This window comes from Mesoplodon mirus (genome assembly GCF_964341445.2).
Source record: "Mesoplodon mirus genome assembly, chromosome: 4".
NCBI classification, from domain to species: Eukaryota; Metazoa; Chordata; class Mammalia; order Artiodactyla; family Ziphiidae; genus Mesoplodon; species Mesoplodon mirus.
This window is the reverse complement of record NC_138979.1, coordinates 57,689,126-57,710,516: the sequence shown is the minus strand read 5'-3', so window position 1 is coordinate 57,710,516 and position 21,391 is coordinate 57,689,126. Positions and strand designations below refer to the sequence as shown.

Below are 21,391 nucleotides of genomic sequence, written 5' to 3'. Positions count from 1 at the left end.
AACTTTACTGAAACAATTATTGAAATTCGTACCTTCAGGCCATGTATGTTCCGTTCCCCAGGAGGCTTGCAGGCTGAAACAGTAATTGACTAAATTGTAGAACACATCAGGGCCATTTACAAATTTGCTCAAAATGAATCGTTTAAAAAGAAATGAGGGTGACACCAAAATTAGCAGAGAGAAATGATTGAAAAGTGGCTCCCAAGACCCAAAGTGGGAATTATGAACCAGGGTTTTTAACTTGCAGGAGTGAGCATTTATAAATGCAAAGAGCTTTCTGACACCACCTCATATAAATTCCAATTTCTGCTTAAAACATATAAAAATCAAGTTAACTGAGCTAAAATGATTAGATTCCTTTCATAATTCAAATTTCTGCCATCATCTTTCCTCACTCTATTACATTGTATATCTGTTATCACTTAAGACTACAATGAAAATAGCTGCGGTTTTTGGAGGGGAGTGGGAGGAGGATCTTTTAATGCCAAAACAATTGCTAGAGATTCTAAGATGAAATATTTAAGTTTGAACGTCAGTTTGCAAAGCAGTAAGCAGTCAAATTTGTTAGAATACAGATATACCATTAATTTCATGACATTTCTTGCAAATCTTGACATTTGCTAATATTTAAGTCTAAGCATAAAGCAGTACCAGGGAAAATAATATTAATTTCCTGACCATCTTGAGTTACAGGTTAGTACTTTTCCAATTCAGCAAATGCTTCTTCATCAAATGTTAAAAAAAATAAAGTGCTTCCTGCCCATGTTATAGGCTGCTTCCATCTGAAAACTACAGTGTCCTACATATTATATGTTAAGGGGCCGTCAATTTTGATTGATTGTTCGGGAAAGGATGAATTTGATTTTTTTTTTTTTTGCTCCTTTCTCAGATGTACATATATTTTTTTCTGTTTCTGACAAGAAATAGAGCTGTTTAATAAGAAGATGTGGCTAATAATTACAAAGCACAGCAGTTGCTTTAGTTTTGTGTATTTCAAATATATTCAAAGTTATTATGTTATTTTCCTTAAAAAAGATCTAAACCTCAATAAAGGATTTTTGTTTTTCTAAAATACGTTAAAATTAAGACTCCAAATCCTCTTTCCTAAAGATGGAAATTAACTTTTTGAACAAAACAACAGTCACATACATCTGATGCTTGGTCCTTTAGGGACCATTAATACTTCCTAAGACACCACTTCAGAGCATTTCCTCTGAAGTAGCCAGTGCATTATAAACTTCATTTAGTAAGAAAGTGGCTAACTAAGAAATTAGAGACAGGCATCAACTCTTATCTCCTACCTTAACATCTGCCTCGTTCCTCAATTGGCTTCTTAAATCTTTATGACTGGAAATCTAAACAGTACTCAAGGGACTTCCCTGGTGGCGCAGTGGTTAAGAATCAACCTGCCAATGCAGGAGACACGGGTTCGAGCCCTAATCCTGGAAGATCCCAGATACCGCGGAGCAGCTGAGCCCTGGTGCCACAACTACTGAGCCTGCGCTCTAGAGCCCGCGTGCCACAACTACTGAAGCCCACGTGCCTAGAGCCTGTGCTCTGCAACAAGAGAAGCCACCGCAATGAGAAGCCTGCGCACTGCAACGAAGAGTAGCCCCCACTCACCGCAAGAGGAAGCCCGCGCGCAGCAACGAAGACCCAATGCAGCCAAAAATTAATTAATTAATTAAAAAATAAAATAAAAAGTAAACAGTATTCAAAAAAACCCAGTAGCCTCATATTTCCTAAAGTTGTGGAGTCAGAAGTTACTGTAAAGCTAGTGAATTCTCATACTTATTAATAGTTAACATATCTTTTAACTACAAAGAGAATTAGCCCTGAGCTGGGAGCTACTATCCAATGCAATTGTGCCACCTGGAATGAGAAGACCTGATGTTAGAAGAGAATTGTTTTCTCCTGTCCTCTGATTTGCTCAGTCTAGAGATTCTTTTTCACATGGGGCCTGACCACAGAATCTAAGAATCTAAGGTCTGAGAGCCTCTAACCAACTCAGTAGACCCAGGCAATATACCCAATGTCTATACTCTAACTGTAAAAATCTGTATAACCTCTAAATTTATATAAATCTTGCATAAAATTTTATATATATTTAGAGATTTATGTAAAATTATATGAAAAATAAAATTTCATAAAATCTATACTTTGTGTAGATAAATAAGCAAAAAGCAAAAACCTGCAGAAAACTAAAGACATATAACAGTATGCACAAAACCACACAGATAGGGAGACTGAGTCTCATATTTTAAAAAATTTAAATTTGGCGTGGAACAACTGTATTTAATAATTTATTGGAGACTAATAGGTTCTGTCCTAGGACTTCATGTGACCCTCAAATGTCACATATTTTCTTTTAAGAATCTCCTCCTTACAATATACTCTTCTCCACACTCCTACCAAGCCCTCCAAACTACCCCCATGCACACTCTACTAACATTTTAACCTACATAAGAGCATATAGCCCTTCTACTCTAAGCAAATTACAACTTAAACAAAATTCTTATTCAAAGGGTATATTAACCACTTAAAAATTGTGACTGAAGTTACTTAACGTCTCTGAACCTTAATATTCTCAAGTATAAAATGGAAGCAATAATAATAGGCATGACTGTTGGGAGAACTAGAAATGGTGACACACAAAGCAATATTAGTGTCTGAACAGAAAAGATGACTAAAAATGGCTGTTATTATCATGGGAGGGGCACAATGATATAGACAGGGACACTGACAGGGGCTGTTCACAAGATAAAAGAAAACAAACAGAACTTAGAAAGATTCTGGATGAAGAGAAGTAAATACTTTTTGGAAAAAAAGAAAAAAGGAAGGCCCTCAGCATTAGAATTATAATTCTCCAGGATACTTTCTGGGGTTTGCTACAAAAGAGCTATAAAGTCATCCAGTAGGAAAGCAATGAATGGAAATTTTCAGCTGGTAAAAAAAATACTCCTTGTGGAGAAACAATTTTGAAACTTGCCCGAATTCTCTGGTTATTGGAAATATTAAGAAATAATCTGCACCCTGTTCTTGGCTTAATACACAGAAATGGCAACATTTTCTTTCTTTTCTTTCTTTTTTTTTTTAGTTTTTAGTCTTCGGGTGCAACAGAACTGATATAATCATAATCTTGTTTCAGACACGCTATCAACGGCCCAATTTTACTTACTTACTTAGGTCTTTAATAAGTTATTATTAATAATGTACTAAATACTCCTAATCCCGCTGCCCATTATTAATGCTAGAAGAACAGCATTACTCTTGAACCCAGATCTTCTCATGGGCTGGAGACTATCAGTGCAAATAGGAGTCTACTGGTTAATTGAGCTATTCAAACTTCAGAGAGTTACAGGTAATGAAAGTCTAGAATGCTTAATTGGAAAACCCATACCATGATTATTTGTACAGTATCAGTTAACGAAGGTAAGTTTAACTTTTAATTATTTCAATTCAGTTATTTCTAGAAGACTTACTTAGAGAATTTTCTTATCTGTTCCATCAGTCAGAAAACATAGATTTCCAAGTGGGGCAATGTATAATGGGTGAAAGACTTAATGGTTTATATAATTAAACTGTTCTTTTTCACCATTATTCAAATTTTGAGGGAATATGTATATACAGCTGAGCAATCATATCTGACACAAGCCTAGTACTATCAAACCTAAAGGGAAAAACAAATGATTTGACCAGGTGATTCACCAAGGGTCACTCTCATTAGCTCATATTTTTGGAAACTTAACAATCAAATTCCTATTTATGAGGATTTTCAATTATTTAGAAAATGTCTCCCCCCAAAATCAAGCACCAAACATTCCACCAAAATATCGCTCCTAAACACCCTCCCCCAGTAAATCTTGGTTTCTGCACTAGCTGAAAGGTTTCTACTCAATAGCAGCTCTGACTACCATCATGAGCCACAATTTATAAATATCCAAAATTAAAGTCATTCATTTGCCTTGGTTTAGAAACTATGTGAACCCCCAAAGAGTTCTTTAAGCGAATGTAAGTATGTACTTCAAAAACGAAAACCAATCTAGTTAGTTTAATTTACTCTAGTAAATTAGATATTCTATCTGCCATAACTATAATACAGCCTGCAATCCCCACGATAATGAATACCTCTTTTCTTTTTTCAAATTAAGAGCTAAACATCATGTTATGTGCATTTAAACCTTTGGAAAACATAACTGTTGATGAAACAGTTTACTGAAATAATCATTGTTGATTAGAATTTGTTCAACATTACCTCTTGGAAATATCTGCAGAGGCTCTATTAACTGTCCATTTACTTGCTGTTCCATTACTGTGGAATAATACTGCAAAGAGATTATAGAAAGAGATTACTCAGTAATGTATGAATATTGGAACAGACACTTATGGGTTGTTTAATTCATAGTACTTTTGTAAATTACTGGTATATACATATCAGCCTCGAGAATTCTTTTTCCCTATTTGCACATCAAAATGACTATAGTGAATACTCAGGACTAAAAGTCCAGTATAGTGTTATCCTCCATATTGTCATTTATCTTTAAGAGTAAAAAATGTTGATTAAGATTTTACATTAGTATCTGATCTCTAGAGATGTTCTGAAAATGACATATATTAAAAATGACACAAGAACTTCACTGGCGGTCCAATGGTTAAGACTGCGCCTTCCAATGAAGGGGGTACAGGTTCGATCCCTGGTTGGGGAGCTAAGATCCCATGTGCCTCATGGCCAAAAAACCAAAACATAAAACAAAAACGGTCCACATTAAAAAAAAAAAAAAAAAAAAAAGAATCTTATAAAAAAATTTTAAAATAAATTAAAATGACACAAAAAGTATTTTAGTAGAAATTTCTCAAATTGCCTTTTGTTCTTTTTCCCTGGATTTTACAAAGCAAAATGGAGACGCCTCACATTTAGCTTGGACCTATATGCCAGTCAGTTAATCAAACATTATTCATATTTGTGTATAAAATGTACAGATAATGGAAATCAAAATCACAGAGACCGTGGAACAAGGAAACAAGATATGATCCATCCAAAGATGACAGGATTAATATGATAAAAAGGTAGCACAGTTTCAAGCACACATACCTTTCACGTTTTAGTCTTTTAAATACTTTAGTATAGATCAAATTTCACTTTAAAAATCTGGGCATGAAAAATTAAGTTCCAAGTTCAAAAAGCTTTCATACTCCATCATAAACAAGGTCATTCAGTAGGCTGTATTACGGTCTAACCCCATTTTCTTTAATATGCTAATTGGTGAGCATATGTCCACCTAACTTGCATGTGACTTCTGTGCCCTAACTTTTTTTTTTTTTTGGCTGCACCACGTGGCACGTGGGATCTTAGTTCCCTGACCAGGGATTGAACCCGCACCCCTGGCATTGGAAGCACGGAGTCTTAACCACTGGACCGCCAGGGAAGTCCTTGCCCTAACTTTTTTTTAACACGACAAACAACAGTGATGCTCTCGGTGGAAAATATCAACGATGAAAACCACTGATTTTGTGTTGTGAGGGGCTGTCACAGAGCAGAATTCCCCTTTAATACTTGTTGTTTCTGTATTAAAAAACATAAGCACATTTTCTATTTAGCTATCATATTTTCAGAAAATTCCTCCTTGATAATCATTATTTGCTGACATTCTTTAAAAGTTTCTTTCTAAAAAATATGTACATATATCTTTCTATTGCTTTTATGTAATAATTAAAATTATTACAAGATCAAGTTTATTTTTCCCTTATAAATAAAGGGGAGTTATAAAATTCTACATCATCTTTAGAATCACAAGTTAACAAGTCTAAGGCTCTTCGCCCTAAAAACGAAGTGAAAATGTATTTTTTTTAATAATTTTTTTTTTAAATTTTGCGGTACGTGGGCCTCTCACTGCCATGGCCTCTCCCATTGCAGAGCACAGGCTCCAGATGCGCAGACTCGGCGGCCACGGCTCACGGGCCCAGCCGCCCCGCGGCATGTGGGATCCTCCTGGACCAGGGCACGAACCCGTGTCCCCTGCATTGGCAGGCGGACTCCCAACCACTGCGCCACAAGGGAAGCCCCGAAAGTGTATTTTTGATGGCTATGGACTGATATAAGTATACCCTGCCTTCTGAGGACATTCAAACTGTATAGGAAACTGATCCTCTCCTTCTATAGATGCAAAAACTTATATACATAAAGCATAAACATGTGTGATACGCTCTCTGGAATACATACTAAGGGAAATGTCTTTCAGGAAACTATATTCCTTAAAATCACAGAAATATAGTGCTCGCCATTACTCAAGCAGTGATGACAAGCAAATGAAATATCAATCATGTAGGCTGTCAACCTTTTGGGACAGCAATAACTGTTAACAAGTAGTCTGGAAAAATTGTCCGAAAATGACTTGTCCTCAGCACACAAGTATTTGAGGTTTCATGGAAAATTAAGATGCCAGTGGCTATTTGGAACATTGCTCAGGTATTCTTTTTAATGGGAAATTTGCCGGTTATTGATCCACAGCATGTACCCTCTTGCTTCTGGAAGGCTGCAAGCAACTTTCCAATCAGTGGCTGTCAAAAAAATTACTGCCTTTTTATACTGATACAAGACAACAGCAGTGGTGGTGTTCTCCTATAGTTAATGCTTTTCTTTAATTAACTGCTATGTACAATAGGCTAGTAATTTCAGTTACTACATTACCGCAATCCTAGAAATCAAAACAAATAAAATATCCTTATGTTTTATCTAAAAAATTATTTACAGAGTTGTGTGAAACTGGTGCTTGGGGTCAAGTTTGAAAACAAATAACCTCAAATGTAAAGGGTCAGAACAGGTGCAAGGCATTTTTTTCCTACTATAAAACCTTGCATGCATGAAATTGACCTGTTTTCCAACTTTATTTATTTACCTCACAAAATATATAAATAAAAATGGTTTCCCTTTCATTTCAAATCAACTGGAAAACTATATATACTTTTAAAATCATTGCAGGAACTTTTTAGCAATCTAAAAACATGTCTTTGTACAGTGATTAACACAGCCACGGTAATGATATTAAGTATGCCACCTGACACTTTCTCCAAAGCAGGTAATTAGGATTTGGTTTTTGTTTTGTACAATTCTTCCAAATCCTAGGAACATTTTCTCCTGCTAAAATACTGGGTTTGATCTGTGTTTGTATTAACAGAGAATTTTGTGTTTCACACACCAAAGTAATTCACCATCAAGGACAAACTATAAAGGGTGATAATTAAACCGATGGCATGGGCCCACTCTAGGCAACCGACCTCTCAGGAGCCGGCCTGGTGAGGTTCGGGGGGCCATCAAGGAGGCACTAGGCCTAGGAGCTCAGGGCACTGCTCACAAGGCATTCCCTAAGGAACAAGAATAAAATGTGGGGGACTTCCCTGGTGGCACAGTGGTTGAGAGTCCGCCTGCCGATGCAGGGGACACGGGTTCATGCCCCGGTCCGGGAAGATCCCACATGCCGCGGAGCGGCTAGGCCCGTGAGCCATGGCCGCTGAGCTTGCACGTCCGGAGCCTGTGCTCCGCGACGGGAGAGGCCTCTCAACAGTGAGAGGCCCGCGTACCGCAAAAAAAAAAAAAAGAATAAAACGTGGGCCATGTGCAGTACCTCCTGGCACAGAGCAGTCCTGATGAGCCACAAGGCCTGTGCTGCCCAGTGAGTTGAGCAAGGCACTTAGAGGATTTACAGGCTCAAACCCTGGGGTCTCAGTACTGGTCACTTCTAGCTGATGATCTCAGTGAAGAAATGCTCACCTCACCTCAGTTTACTCAGTTGTAAAATGAAGGTGGTATGTACCCATAGGATCATTGTGAAACTCACATGAGAAAATATGAGAACACTTAATAAGCTGCAAAGCAAGTTCTTTTTAGATCTTCATTCTCTCTCAGGGTTTTATATATTTTCCCTTTAAGGAGATCTTTGCAATTTTGCTCTAAATAGTGATAAAATAAGCAATAATGACAAAGACAAGACTTCCACTAGATAAAAACAAAATGAAAAGACAACCAGGGCTTCCCTGGTGGCGCAGTGGTTGAGAGTCCGCCTGCCGATGCAGGGGACACGGGTTCGTGCCCCGGTCCGGGAGGATCCCACATGCTACGGAGCGGCTGGGCCCGTGAACCATGGCCACTGAGCCTGCGCGTCCGGAGCCTGTGCTCCACAATGGGAGAGGCCACAACAGTGAGAGGCCCATATACTTAATATGGCTTGGACAGAAAAGTAACAAAGTGACCATGACAACATTAATGGAGCCATAATTTGACATTATCCAAAAAGCTTCTTAGTTTAATCTCTATAATCCTATCCTGGATTTCATTACCCCTAACACAAAGTCCTGCACATAGTAGGTGTTTGACAAATATTTACCGATTGAAATGGAGTCCAATCCCGATTCTGCCACTTATTAACCTGTATAGTCTTCAGGAAGTCATTTAACCTCACTGAACCTTAGTTTCCTCTGAATGAGAGTAAAGATACCAACTCAATTACACAGGGTTACTGTGAAGCTCAAAATTAAACTGCAGCAATAGAATTAGTGAAGGCATTTGTAAACTGTAATGATTAGTAGTTGAGGAATTTAAAAGTGAACCTCCTAGTAGTGAAACAATATTAAGCACAGCACTTTCTGAGTAGAAGTGTTATGGAATTTAAAAACACAAAAATGGTTATGTATAAAAAGTACAAACTGAACACATTTGCACTCAAACTGAACACGTCAGCAGCAGTTATAAAACATGTTTTCTCTGGTATCCCTTGTAGAATCCATTATATGCAGTAATTGCAGCAATAATCAATAAGCTAACTGAGTAAAAGATTAATCAGTTTTGTGATTGCTAGTGGAATCTCCAGTACCAGACTCAGATTAGTTTCAGAGTCCCTCTGAGATGTTCTTCAAAATCCTTAAACAATTTTAATAAGGATGTGACAAAGTTTAGCATAGTTATCAAAATATCTAATTAATTTGAAACAGAGGGCCAGATTGAACAAGGGGATAGCAAGTACAATTTTTGGCTTTGTTCTGTTTGCAAGTTTATCATACAGTGTTCCTATTTGTTATGAACCTAATTCTAATTCTACCAGCACAACTCAATCAATAATTACATTTTTTTTCTTCATGGAAATCTGCCATATAAAAACTTGCATTCTAAAACAGCAGTTAAACTTTACAAGGCACAAGTTCTCTACTGAAAGGAGAGAAAACAGTGAGAGAGAGATACACAGAAACAACTATCACTTATTGAATACCTACTGTGTGTTAGGCTCAACACTGAAACCGAGCCCCCCTAAACCCCCTGCCAAGTTTATGATTAACGTCTCCATCCAAAATTTTATTCCCTTTCTTGTCCCGCCCCCATTCCCCTCAGGATTGAGGAGTATCAAAGAAAAGGGGGGATTGAGACCAAGCAGGACCCTTCGGGGCCCTCCTAGGTACAAAAGCCCCTCCACATCCCCCGTTTCTTGTTTGTAGAAAAAGGCTTTAGTCTCCTAGGCTTCCCTGAGTTCCAAAGAGCAGACTCAAGCAGTTAACTATTAGGACTACAGAGTCACAGGCCTCCTAGTGCCTCCTCAGGGGATATAGGTAACAATCTGATGCATATCTTTGAGTTGTTCTATAGAAACTAAGACTCCCACCCAGGTGGAGGGAGGATGGTGACTACATGCTGACCACAAGCACTAGACCCCAGACTGGTTGGAACCAGAAGGTTGTGATTCCTTAAACATCACCCTGTTACCTCACCACCAGCTTCCTATGACCCTTTCCCCTCACACTGTCTTTAAAAACCTTTGCCTGAAAGCTATGGAGGAGTTCGGGTCTTTGGAGCATGAGCTGCCCATTCTCCTGGCTTGGCTCCCTGCAAATAAACCCTCACTTTGCTGCAAACCCCGCTGTCAGAGTTTGGCTTTCTGCACCTCAGGCACAAGAGCCCTTGCTCAGTATCAATACTAGATATTTACATTTATTCATCTAGTTTCTCACAACCCTATCCTATTCTGGGAGTATCATCACCCCTGTTTCACAGATGTAGCAAACGGTTTATCAGTCAACCAAGAAAAATACTTCTTTCATTCTAGTCCATGCACTCAGAACATAAAATGTATGTTTGCTATTTGAGAGTCAAAAGGTAAGTTATCTCCTGTTTCTCATACCTCAAAACCTTTAACTACAGGCTACTGGGTGGACTGCTGAGCTGGTGGAAAGCTTCTTCATTCATATCCTGTGTGGGTTAGGCCATGTCACCTGATCTTTCAGAGACTGGGGAAGGCAGCATGGTGTGATGCAGATACCTGTGCTGGCCGGTGACTTCGCCCTCTTTCTTCAGCAACTCCCCCCGCCTGTCCACATTTTCCTCCTACCTCTCTTACCACTCTACTCAGATTCCTGTAAGTTGTTCTCTCCCCATCCCTTCTTTAAATGCTCACGTTCCCCAGGGTTTCTCATCAACTTTCTCTTTTTGTTTTGTACTCTCCTTGAGTTAACTTCAGCCACTTCAAAGGTTTCAATTACCAGAGGAGTCACTGAGACTAATTAGGAGCTGATGAATCACAAACCTTTATTTCCAGCCCAGATTTCTCTCCTAAGATTCGGAACATACCCAGCTGGTTGTCCAGAGGCCCCTCAAATTCAGCAGGTCCCTACCTCTCCCACCCCTCCCTCCTGCCCTAGGCCTGTCTTCCATCACATGGGTTCACTGTCCGGATGAATGAGATCACCATGACCTAGCTTCCCAAACCAGTTTTCTGGGAGTCGTCCAGACCATCTCTCTTTCCTTCTTCCCCATATCTCATCAATCACCAGTCTTATTAACTCTACATTTTCCCCACTTCTCAAATCCTCAAGCTAGGGCCCTCCATGATCTAGCCCACCTGCCTTCCCAACCTCATCTCATACCCTCCCCACACTGTCCACGCCACACTAATCATGGGTAGTTCCTCCTGAATGCACCAGGCATCCTTTCACCTGGGCCTTTAAACACTGTTTTCTCTGCTCAAACACCCTTCCCAGTCCCCTTGTCCTCACCTACTCCACGTAGACACCACTCTCTCCAGGAAGCCTTCTCTGTCCCCAAAGCTAGATCAGGTGCTCCTTTATTGTGCTCACACAACACTTAATGCTTAGGCATATGACAGCATTTATCACTATGCCTGGTAACTCTGAGTCTTTCTCGTCCTCCCACACCAAACACTGTTTCCTTTTTTGTTAACTTCCCTGACTGGAGCATGAGCTCCTTGAAAAAGTGAACTATCTGTTCACTGCACCTCCACCAACTAGCACAGGGCTTGGCCAGAGAGTTGCCATTCCATAAATATTTAATGTATGAAAAACTGGCTGTATGAATAAGCGAGCAAATCAGTGAGTGATCTCAGGTCCCAGCTCTACATAGCTGTATGACCTTGAGAAAGGAATACAATTGGTTTGTGCCTCAATATTCTCAGCTATAAAATGAGAAAAATAGCTGCCTTGCTCACTTCATAAAGGTGTTAGGAAGATCAAAATCACAGAAGCTGGTATATGGAAACTTTTTTATAAAGTACTTGAAAAACATCTTAAAATAGGGCACAGGGCTACGAATCTCCCACTTCCAAGCAATAGTACATAGAAGAAAAATGGCCATAACGATAGGGTGACACAGAAACCACTAAACAAGAACACTGAAATGTTTAGACCAAGTACAGAGGCAGAATTTAACTAATTGTTTATCAAGGGTGAGTCAGTACCTCCTGCCCTTCCCTCAATTACTACAGTACTATAAATAATAAAATAAGTAAAAGGGTACTATAAGGAACATTGTCTGTTTCTCTTTCTGGAAGTTCATCAAGGGCATGGACCAGGTCTTGTGCATTTTATTATCTCTTATGGCAGAGGTATTAACCTGGGGTCTATATGGGCCTGGGAGATCCTTGAAATTCCTGAATTTCTAGGTGAAATGTTGCACTGTGTGAATTTTCTGGGAAAAGAATAAACAACTTTCCTCACATTTTCAAAAAGCCCTGTGTCCTCCAAAATCTAAGAAACTACTGCCGTAGAATGCCTAGCACCATGCCTTACACATAATGGCTGCTCCACAATGTTTAAGGGAAGGAGGCAAATAGGAATTAATACAGACGTGGTGACTACGTACTCTCATTGGTTATAACTTACTCAGTGGCAAGTCTTACATATCAACTCACATCAAATCAGGCTTATTTATTATTCTTCTATACATTTATAACAGAAAGGTTTCTTAAATCTCTCCTTAGCATGCTTTCTAACACACAACATAAACAGTACAGTAGGAGGAATATACTTATAAAGAATAAGCATGCTGGCTTTTCCCTACTAATGATAAAATTTTCAAATTCTTGTTTTGTCAATATTACAAGCATACCCTGTTATATGTAGCTCAGTCAGTAATTACAGCAATAATCAATAAACTAACCAACTATTTGCAGTCCATAGTTAACTTATTAGTTTTCCTAGTGAAGAACCCAACAATCTTAACTCTGTCAAATGGCTACAAATTCAATTACAACACTACTCAGATGTGCCATCAGTTATACCTCCTTTCAACTACTTCTCATACTTTACATTAAGAGGCATCCCCTCTGTGATGCTGGCCTCTTAAGAAGCACACAACTGCTCCAACAGTCGAAAATAACATATGAACCTCATCTATTTTGAATACCAAATTAATAACTATATTTACTTACCTGGCTTCAGGTCCTCCCACTCCTTGATAACTCACTGCCCCTGCCTTGAGGTGACTACAGTGTGCACATGCTCTTCCTAAATGACTCTAGACCAAGGGTCCACATATGGTCATGGATTGATTCGATGATGACAAAGAAAATCACAATGAAAAGTCTTCCAGTGAAAAGGTCAGCAACTCTGAGGCCTCTTTTATAGGCTAACGTTACTGTATGTATTTACTAGTGATTTGAAAATGAAACAGACAGTAAGTTGGCCAAGTTTGATGATAACACTATTTGTTTTGGACGGTAAAACTGTAAAGGATGTTAGAGAGCTCCAGATGGTCTTGAAAGAATGGAGGTTGGAGAGCCAACAGCAGGTGAAATTCAACTTGGCTACGTTTAAGGTGACGTGCACTGGCAGAACGAGTTTAAATTTGTATTCGGCGATGGGTCCAAAACTTGTAGGTTCCTCTCAGCTGAGGCTTTCATAGTCATCACCATCACCATGGTTAGCTTGGGGCATTGTCTACACTAACCTTTCACCTGATTTCTAAGTTGTAGCAATTCTGCCATACTTCCAAAGTAGGAGCAGTTTAAATAGCTTCAGGGAACCTACAACTTAAATAAAACAGGACCATCAGGTCATGCGGCCAGCAGGCCAAACAGAACATTCCCTTACAAATAAACTACTTTATTTAGCCAGTTCCAATAGTGTTCAATAAAGATTCAGCCTACTGCTCAAATGCTGTTAAAAAATAATTGAAAAGGTAGTGAGGAATGAGTAAAGCACATATATGTAACAGAGAAACATATATTAAGAGAGAAACAACTTGTTTTGAAATTTCCAATTACCTCAATGTACACCTTTTTGGGCATATTATATTCCTAGGTTGATAATTTACTGAATTCCTCTAACTTTACTGTATTATAGCAAATTTATATTCATCTTTCAGATATACGTAGAAAATACCCCTCCTGTTTCCAGTAAAACCGGCCCTAAGAGAACAGGTTCATTCGGAGCTGCCAACAAGAGCCGAACTCCTTGGTTATGCCCCACGGCGATCCTACTGCTAGAGGTCCATCATTCCCTCGCAGCCCATCTCTCTCCGGAAGAGAAGCCCCTACCATAGCCACCAACGGGCTAATTGATGTCCTACATTTTCCTGCCCCCTCATGCCAGCTGCCTCAACATAGGACCCCAGAGGAATCAACCTGTAGTCCACACTGAGCCCTCCACAGAGACGGAGCTGAACTGGGAGCACAGCCATGTTAATGACAAAATACTGGTGGTTCAAAGCACCCAGAATGCCCTGATGCCACCTGGCTGAGGTCTGCTTGTGCTCTCTTCGTTTGCTTCCATGAGCTGCATAATAAACTGACGCAAATTTCAGTCTGCTTCTGCTTCTTGCTAGCAAAGATGTCCCAAGATATTTCACAAGAGGGGCTAAATAAGGGGCTACTACATTCTTATCACTATTTCAAGGGCATCCATATGACCCAGACAACACAGAGAAGAGAGTTAAAATAATCTGCCTCTGAAAAAAAATTTCACTTTTGACTAGGATGAGAAAACAGAACAAAAACTTTACTTACAGCTTAGAGCAGGTCACTATTTGAGTAAAAAAAAAAAAAAAAAAAACTGAATAATTTCCACAACTATTTATTTATTTCATTCAGTTTTCCTGTCTCACTCTTGTCACTGTTTCTCCACCCTGCCAGGAGAGTATCGAGTATTATCACTTGTTTAGATGGATTGTGCTGAATTAGGGGACTAACCACTCACTGAAGACCAAGATGACTATGCCACATCCAAAGTTCAAAGTAGGACCTACTTAATATGGAGCATGTTTAAAAGCACCATGTGGAAAATGAGCTTCCAATCTCTGCTCTTTAAAGAAAACTTCCTAATAGTAAAGGCCCTGCGGCTCTTAAATGTTCAACAACTAAGTGGGCAACAAATTCTGTGGTAAAATTCAGCCTTGTAGGAAGGACAAAATTTTGAAAACTTCAAAAGCCCACAAAGTATTTGTTTGTATTCCTTTTCAAACTCAGGTACACTAACATTCTAGTAAATAGCATTACTTTTTGCTACCAGGAAAACAGTAGTATTTGCAAAGCTTCTTCGGCAGGATCTCAATAAATGCCAAAACAAAAACATCACTTAAAACCACCAGGAGGGAAGACTGGACATCCAAGACCTAGGTCTGTGTCCAGGCCTTCCCATTCATTAGCAATGTGACCTCAAACTGAATGTGAGCTCGTTGGGCCTCAGATTCCTTATCTGTAAAATGAGACAGTTGGACCAGAGCTCTCCAACTCTCCTTGAGCAACTATGATTTTTGAGACAGTCTCCAAGTTATGCATGCTAGGATAAAGCCAATCATATCCCAATTTACAAGGTGCTACAGAGGTCAAAAAATATTTTGCCTCATGGTAGCCAACATCGAACAAGGTACACTACCGTCATGTATACCAAAGGGAATACTTACACTCCAATAAAACACAAGGTCCCTGCCATAATGGGAGGCATTACAGTTAAACTCATCCCATACTTTTCTGGCAATGTGGAGAAACGGTATAAAGAGAGAGAACCGGCAAAATGAAGAAACTTATTAATACTGTGCTCTACTCATATAAGCCTCTCAGTATTGAGAGAACTAGGTGTAATAAATCCTTTACTAGCCACAGGATTTAGCAAAAACAAATAGGAGTCCATTTACAAAAGCAAGATGTAGTGCTGAGTTTCTTGATGAAAGGTCACCTAAAAGCAGAGGTTAACATAAAAATAACCTCCTCCCATAACTGAGTCTCAGTGATAAATAAAGCTTATGATGAATCAATAAATAAGGCCCAGCACTGTTGTGCTTGATGCTATAAGGAAATGAGGCCAGCACTACCAGACAACAATTACAAAAAGATGGAAGGAGAAAAGCAGTATACTATTTAGTCTTTCTGGAAAATGAGAGGAGAAGACAAGAACAACAAAAAAATTTAAACTACTTTAAGGGCATATTTAACAGAATCCTTTAAATAATTAGCAATGATCAGGTATTTAGTTTTCAGAATATGTAGCTTGGCTGTATTTTTTTCCTAGTAAAGCATTTCAAATTCTAATTAAAAAAATACTTTATGGAGAAATTAAAAAGATACAGTAGCATCAGAGGACAAGCCATGATCCCAGAAGTAGAATATTCTAACAACATAACTTACAAGAAACTACGCTATAAAAACAGATTGTTGATTAACACAAACTCATAACAAAACGCAGAGAGCGATCACAATGGTGCTGTAATAACACTTGGCTGCTGAATTCTCTCAATACATTAAATATCTACTTGAAGACCAAATTACTTTACATTTTCTTAAAAGACAATTTATTATAGCTTTGTTTTCTTCTCATTATCTCTTAAAAATATATCTAATGAAGAAAAGAAGACAACTTCTAAATAACTTACATAAAATGGTACTAATGTGTGACAACAGACTTTGGTTTACTATGTTGGTTATTATTTAACAGCACACAACAACCTATTGTCATGACAAATCCTTACCACAATGAGACATTCCATGTGTCACATGTATCAAAATCCACTGTATGCCATTATTATGGCACACATAAAATTAACAGCCTAAGGCTGCTAGCAATTTAAATAATTGATAAGGTTTCAATTAAAAAGACAACATTTTCAGGTCTAATACAAAAATCTATTTAAATTACTGATAAAAACTTAGGCTTATGTTGGCCCAAAGCCAGAAAATGCTTACATCCAAGGGGGAAAAAAAAAGTAATTCTGCAAGTGTCAACTCAGACACTGTAGTTTTTTTTTAAAAGAATGTTTAAAGGATTTATGGTAAAAGTATGCCTAGTTTTGGGCTTCCCTGGTGGCGCAGTGGTTGAGAGTCCGTCTGCCGATGCAGGGCACACGGGTTCGTGCCCCGGACCGGGAAGATCCCACAGGGCACACGGGTTCGTGCCCCGGACTGGGAAGATCCCACATGCCGCGGAGCGGCTAGGCCCGTGAGCCATGGCCGCTGAGCCTGCGCGTCCGGAGCCTGTGCTCCGCAATGGGAGAGGCCACAACAGTGAGAAGCCCGCGTACCGCAAAAAAAAAAAAAAAAAAGTATGCCTAGTTTTGCTTTCCCCATATGGTTTTTAAAGAAATACTAAGGTGACTACAAATTTATTGAATTCCACATGAAAAACATAGTTTTTTTTTTTTAACAGTAAATACGTGGTCATCTGTCAGTATCTTCTCTATCCCACCACCCAAATCCTGGAATCAAAAATTTTCAGAGCCAAACTGAACCTAAAAAATAAAGGCCAATGCAGGTTTTTAATAATAGGTTGGCAACTGAGGACTAATAACCAAAATCTATTGTGAGGTTAAGTCCAAATTGTTCTCTTTATGGCAAAACTGTAACCCAAAGGAATTTCAACCAGAAGAACGAAGACAGATCAAAATGACAGCCAACCAATCTTGCTTGTGCTTTCTGAGACGGAGATTCCCCTACTCTTTACTTTTTAACTGTTTATTCAGAGCCTGACTCTACATAAACAAAGAGTATGTGATGGTAGGGGCTACCTCAAGAGATAAGAGGACAAGGAAATCTATTTAGGTTTTAAATAACTTAAAACTTATTATCTCTCTCAGGGATATTTTCATTTTCACTTTAAAATAATTTGATCCAACATTCACAATTAGGAGAGTGGAGCTCTTACCTTGGGGCCTCAGGTTCTCATCTATAAATATTAAGTGAATTCATGAGAAAACTCAGACCTGACCATCTAGACCCCATTCTATGGACCACTGCCAATGCACAGAAAAAAGTTTTCACCAGACATAGCAAATTAACAAAAATAAGAAAAATGTAGTGAGTTTTACATAAAACTAAATTTATTCACTTTAATGATCATCTTTACTTTTGAGATTAGGTACTGCCCACTGTTTTAATCTTTAAATGACTACCACTATTTTTCCTTAATAAAATAATGGTTAACGGTAGATAATTTTTATTAGTTTATTTTATTAATGTTTTTATTTGGCAAAATTAAAGTTACCACGCCTACATCTGTCCCTCAATCTAAAAGTGAAAAATTGATTATTTCATGAAATCCAAATACTTGGGGATCAATAAGCTAGATGAGCTCCCTTCAAACCAAAAGTCGCTCAAGAAATCTCAGGGACTTTTAAGTTTAAGGACAATTACAGAACTTTTACTACAACATAAAAATAAACACTGCATTTGAGAAAATAAGCACAAGTCATAAGGAATATTTGGTACAGATATCTCAACTAAGGTATTATATAAACAAAAATCATTCAGAATGTTATAATGGTGATGACATATGTTAAAAAAGAGACAACCGGCCCAAAACGGAGTCACCTGTTCTAAGCCCAAGTCACCAAACTAAGACTTAAAGTACCTAACCTAATTACAGTTTCAGCCTCTCCCAGGAATATAATCTTAACCACTCAGTCTGGGATTTCCTGGTCAGCATCAGTCATGTAATCCACCTGATAGACCCTGCTGTCCCCCAGAGGAAGGTGACCTTGCCTGAAACAATCAGCTCTTAGATAAAATAACTTCCTTGTTCTGCCTCCTGCCTATAGAAGTCTTTAGAGTGTCTTTGTGTCTGCTGGATGGGACAGGCCAATCAGATCTTTAAAATTTACTCAGATGAATTTAGTTTTTTACCACACAAAAAGATCCCAGTACAAATGTGCAGGAAGGTGGATGGGAGAGAAACAGTATAAAACAGTGAAGGAGCATGGGCCTTGCACAAGGAGAAGCTGAACTTATATTCCATATTCACATTCATACTAGCTATAAGACCTTTAGCATGTCTCTTAACCACAGCTTCCTCATCTGAAAGATAGGGATGATAATATCTACTTTACAGAGTGATTATTAAAACCAAAGAAAATTAAACACCTTAAGCATCTAGTGTATAGTGGCCACTTCGAAATGGAAATGATTATTACTATCACTGTGATCACATGCAGTAACATTTCTCAAAGAGCACCGTTTGTTAGATCTTCCCAAATGTACATTTTTGAAAACACACCTTTGTGTGTGGTTATGTCAGAGACATAATGAAAGTACACTGATGTCACTAATGTACTCTCTGCAGTGGATGTATGTGTAAAAACTAGAACCCATGTGTGTGTATGTGTGTTTTCTAAAAAAAAAGCATGTCACATTCTCAGGAGAGTTAGCCAATCTATTATTACTAGTGCTAGACCTTTCAGTAATGCTAGACCTTTTAGCAGACAATCCTACTCTGCCTTTCAAGGTACTGATGAGCCCTGCTCTAAATTCTCAGGGCACAAAGACTCTCAAATAAGTTAATGAGAAGTAAATGGGAAATTGACTTTTCCTACTCTGTGCTCGTCTGAATGCAACGCTCTGTTAATCATGCCATCCTTCTTGTTCTCTTTCCTCCTACCCTAAATTAAAACTATTGGCGGAAACCCATACAGATATTTCACAGTTTTCATTACGACGAAAAAATATCCTGGTTAAAGTTGAGGTCTATCAAAAACCTACAACCTAACCACTGGCTGAGATTAGAGTCTCACTGAAAAGCAAGGGCCCTGATTCCATCATTTCCACCATAATACCACTTTGCATTTGTATAGAACTTTTAACTTTTCAAAGGGCTTTCACATCTATTATCCCATTTGGTCATTACAATGACCCTGTGCAGTAGAAAGGACAAGTATTATTATCCACAAGTGACAGATGAGGCAACTACAGCACAGAAAGGTTAAGTGTTTTGCCTAAGGCCAGGAAGCCAGAGGAGAGCAGTGGTCTCCTTACTTCCAGTCCAATGCTCTTTACACCAGACCACTAGAGAAGGTTTCGTACACAGACTGCAAACTCAGAAAAAATAAAATAAAGTGAATAAGAGAAAATAAAATAAAAGTAAGAGAAAAGAACAAATCAGGGCTCAGGGAAGCTATGTCTCTTCACTGTCACTGAATTATTCAAGCTTAGTATTAACGTTTTAGAAATGTATCCTTTTTTCCTGTTTATCTACTTCAATCCTGAGACAAATGTTAATGCAAATTTTCACTGAAATTTGAAACACAAAAGAAAAGTCATTTCGGGATATATTCAAATCACTTCGATTCAGTAAGTAACCCTGTAGTTCATTTTGGGGTGGGGTGGTTAGTGCATAAAATAACTGAGAGTACATCTTAAATCATGTATCCATATTAAGCCTGCAGCTACATTATAACTATAGTCTGTTTGTAAGGGTGAAAGAGATCTCCAGTTGAAAGTAGATTTTGAAAAATTTTTTAGAGCCCAGGGGTTCGTTTTTAATGAGCCGTTACTTTAAGTACTGCATAAAAAATACAGGAAATTGATAGTTCATTTAGTCTGCACCATACCTAATGCAAAAGTCATTAAGATGCATTATTCTTAATGTTCATGATATGATCAGTAAGTGTCTTTTGAAAAGAATGCCCTTAACTTTCACGTAAGGAAATCTTTTAAAATCTTATATATTATATAGAAAAATGTTACAGCAACTGTGATTTACTTTTATATCTTCACTATGCCAAGAAACAGCATCCTCAATTACATTATCATTTTAAAAATAGTCCTCATTTGTAATATACTTACATATGACAGCATTGCCTTCATTTCTTCATCACTTCTCACTGTAATTCGATCACCATCTTCATCTTCATCTGTTTAAAAAGCAATATAATACAAGTGATAAGATTTGCATTTTTTAATGTACAGAAACTATGTTATCTGGGAACATAATACAACTGGTTTGTACACTTGATATCTAAATCCTCAACACCGTAATCTGTGGATGTTAAGGTTACTGGTTCGTGGGTTTGTTTTTTAGTTTAGAATACAACCAGAATCTCAATAAAGAACTAAAAATTTTAGGAACAGTTGAAAATTACAATATTGCTCATGTCATTCAAGACACGTATCTAAGTTAAAGTAGATACAGGGACTTCCCTGGCGGTCCAGTGGTTAAGACTCCATGCTTCCACTGCAGGGGGCACAGGTTCAATCCCTGGTAGGGAAAGTAAAATCCCCCATGCTGCACGTGTGGCCAAATAAATAAATAAATAGAAATTTAAAAAATAAAGTCAATATAACTGGAGTATGACTGAACAGGTTTGGTTTGGAGAACTTTAAAATCCGAAGAAAGGCCAGTTTTATTTAACTATTAGTACTTTTTCCTTTCCCACATGGCACCCCATCCCTCTATTTCTCCATTCTTCCTCTCTCCCAGGCAACCTGTCATGTCATAATAGTATAATAAAAATGGCTAACGTTTACTGAACACTACTGTACACAAGGCACTGTGATTTATGCTCCATAACCCCTTAAAAGCCTCACAATGATTCTATGATGTGGACAACATGACTTGATTACTATCATTCCCTTTTTACAGAACAGAGAGCCTAGTATAAGGTTAACTTGCAAAGCAACTCTAATACAGCTCTCCTTATAACCCACTTGATCTTGTATCTCTCTATTTCTGAACTGTTTCAATTGTACTGGATACTCTCTGACCATAGTAAGCTTCAAATGGTGATTCGTGCTATTGTTGAATAATTTAATGGTCTTAAAACTAGAGGATACAGACTTCCCTGGTGGCGCAGTGGTTAAGAATCCGCCTGCCAATGCAGGGGTCACGGGGTCAATCCCTGGTCCAGGAAGATCCCACA

General features: G+C 38.3%; 1 protein-coding gene across 3 annotated transcripts in view; it reads right to left on the bottom strand.

Annotated features, from left to right (window-relative positions):
* MAP2K5 (mitogen-activated protein kinase kinase 5) overlaps positions 1 to 21,391 on the bottom strand; it is a 257,859-nt gene that overhangs the window by 217,036 nt on the left and 19,432 nt on the right. For 2 of the 3 annotated variants that reach the window (XM_082618875.1, XM_082618876.1), the window contains exons 3-5: positions 20,319 to 20,386; positions 4,256 to 4,325; positions 33 to 73 (exon numbers count right to left, since the gene is read on the bottom strand). In XM_082618875.1, coding sequence (XP_082475001.1) covers positions 33 to 73; positions 4,256 to 4,325; positions 20,319 to 20,386 — 179 coding nt within the window. Of the gene's footprint in view, positions 1 to 32; positions 74 to 4,255; positions 4,326 to 11,135; positions 11,143 to 20,318; positions 20,387 to 21,391 lie in introns of those variants that run through there. The other variant, XM_082618877.1, reaches the window with a different exon arrangement.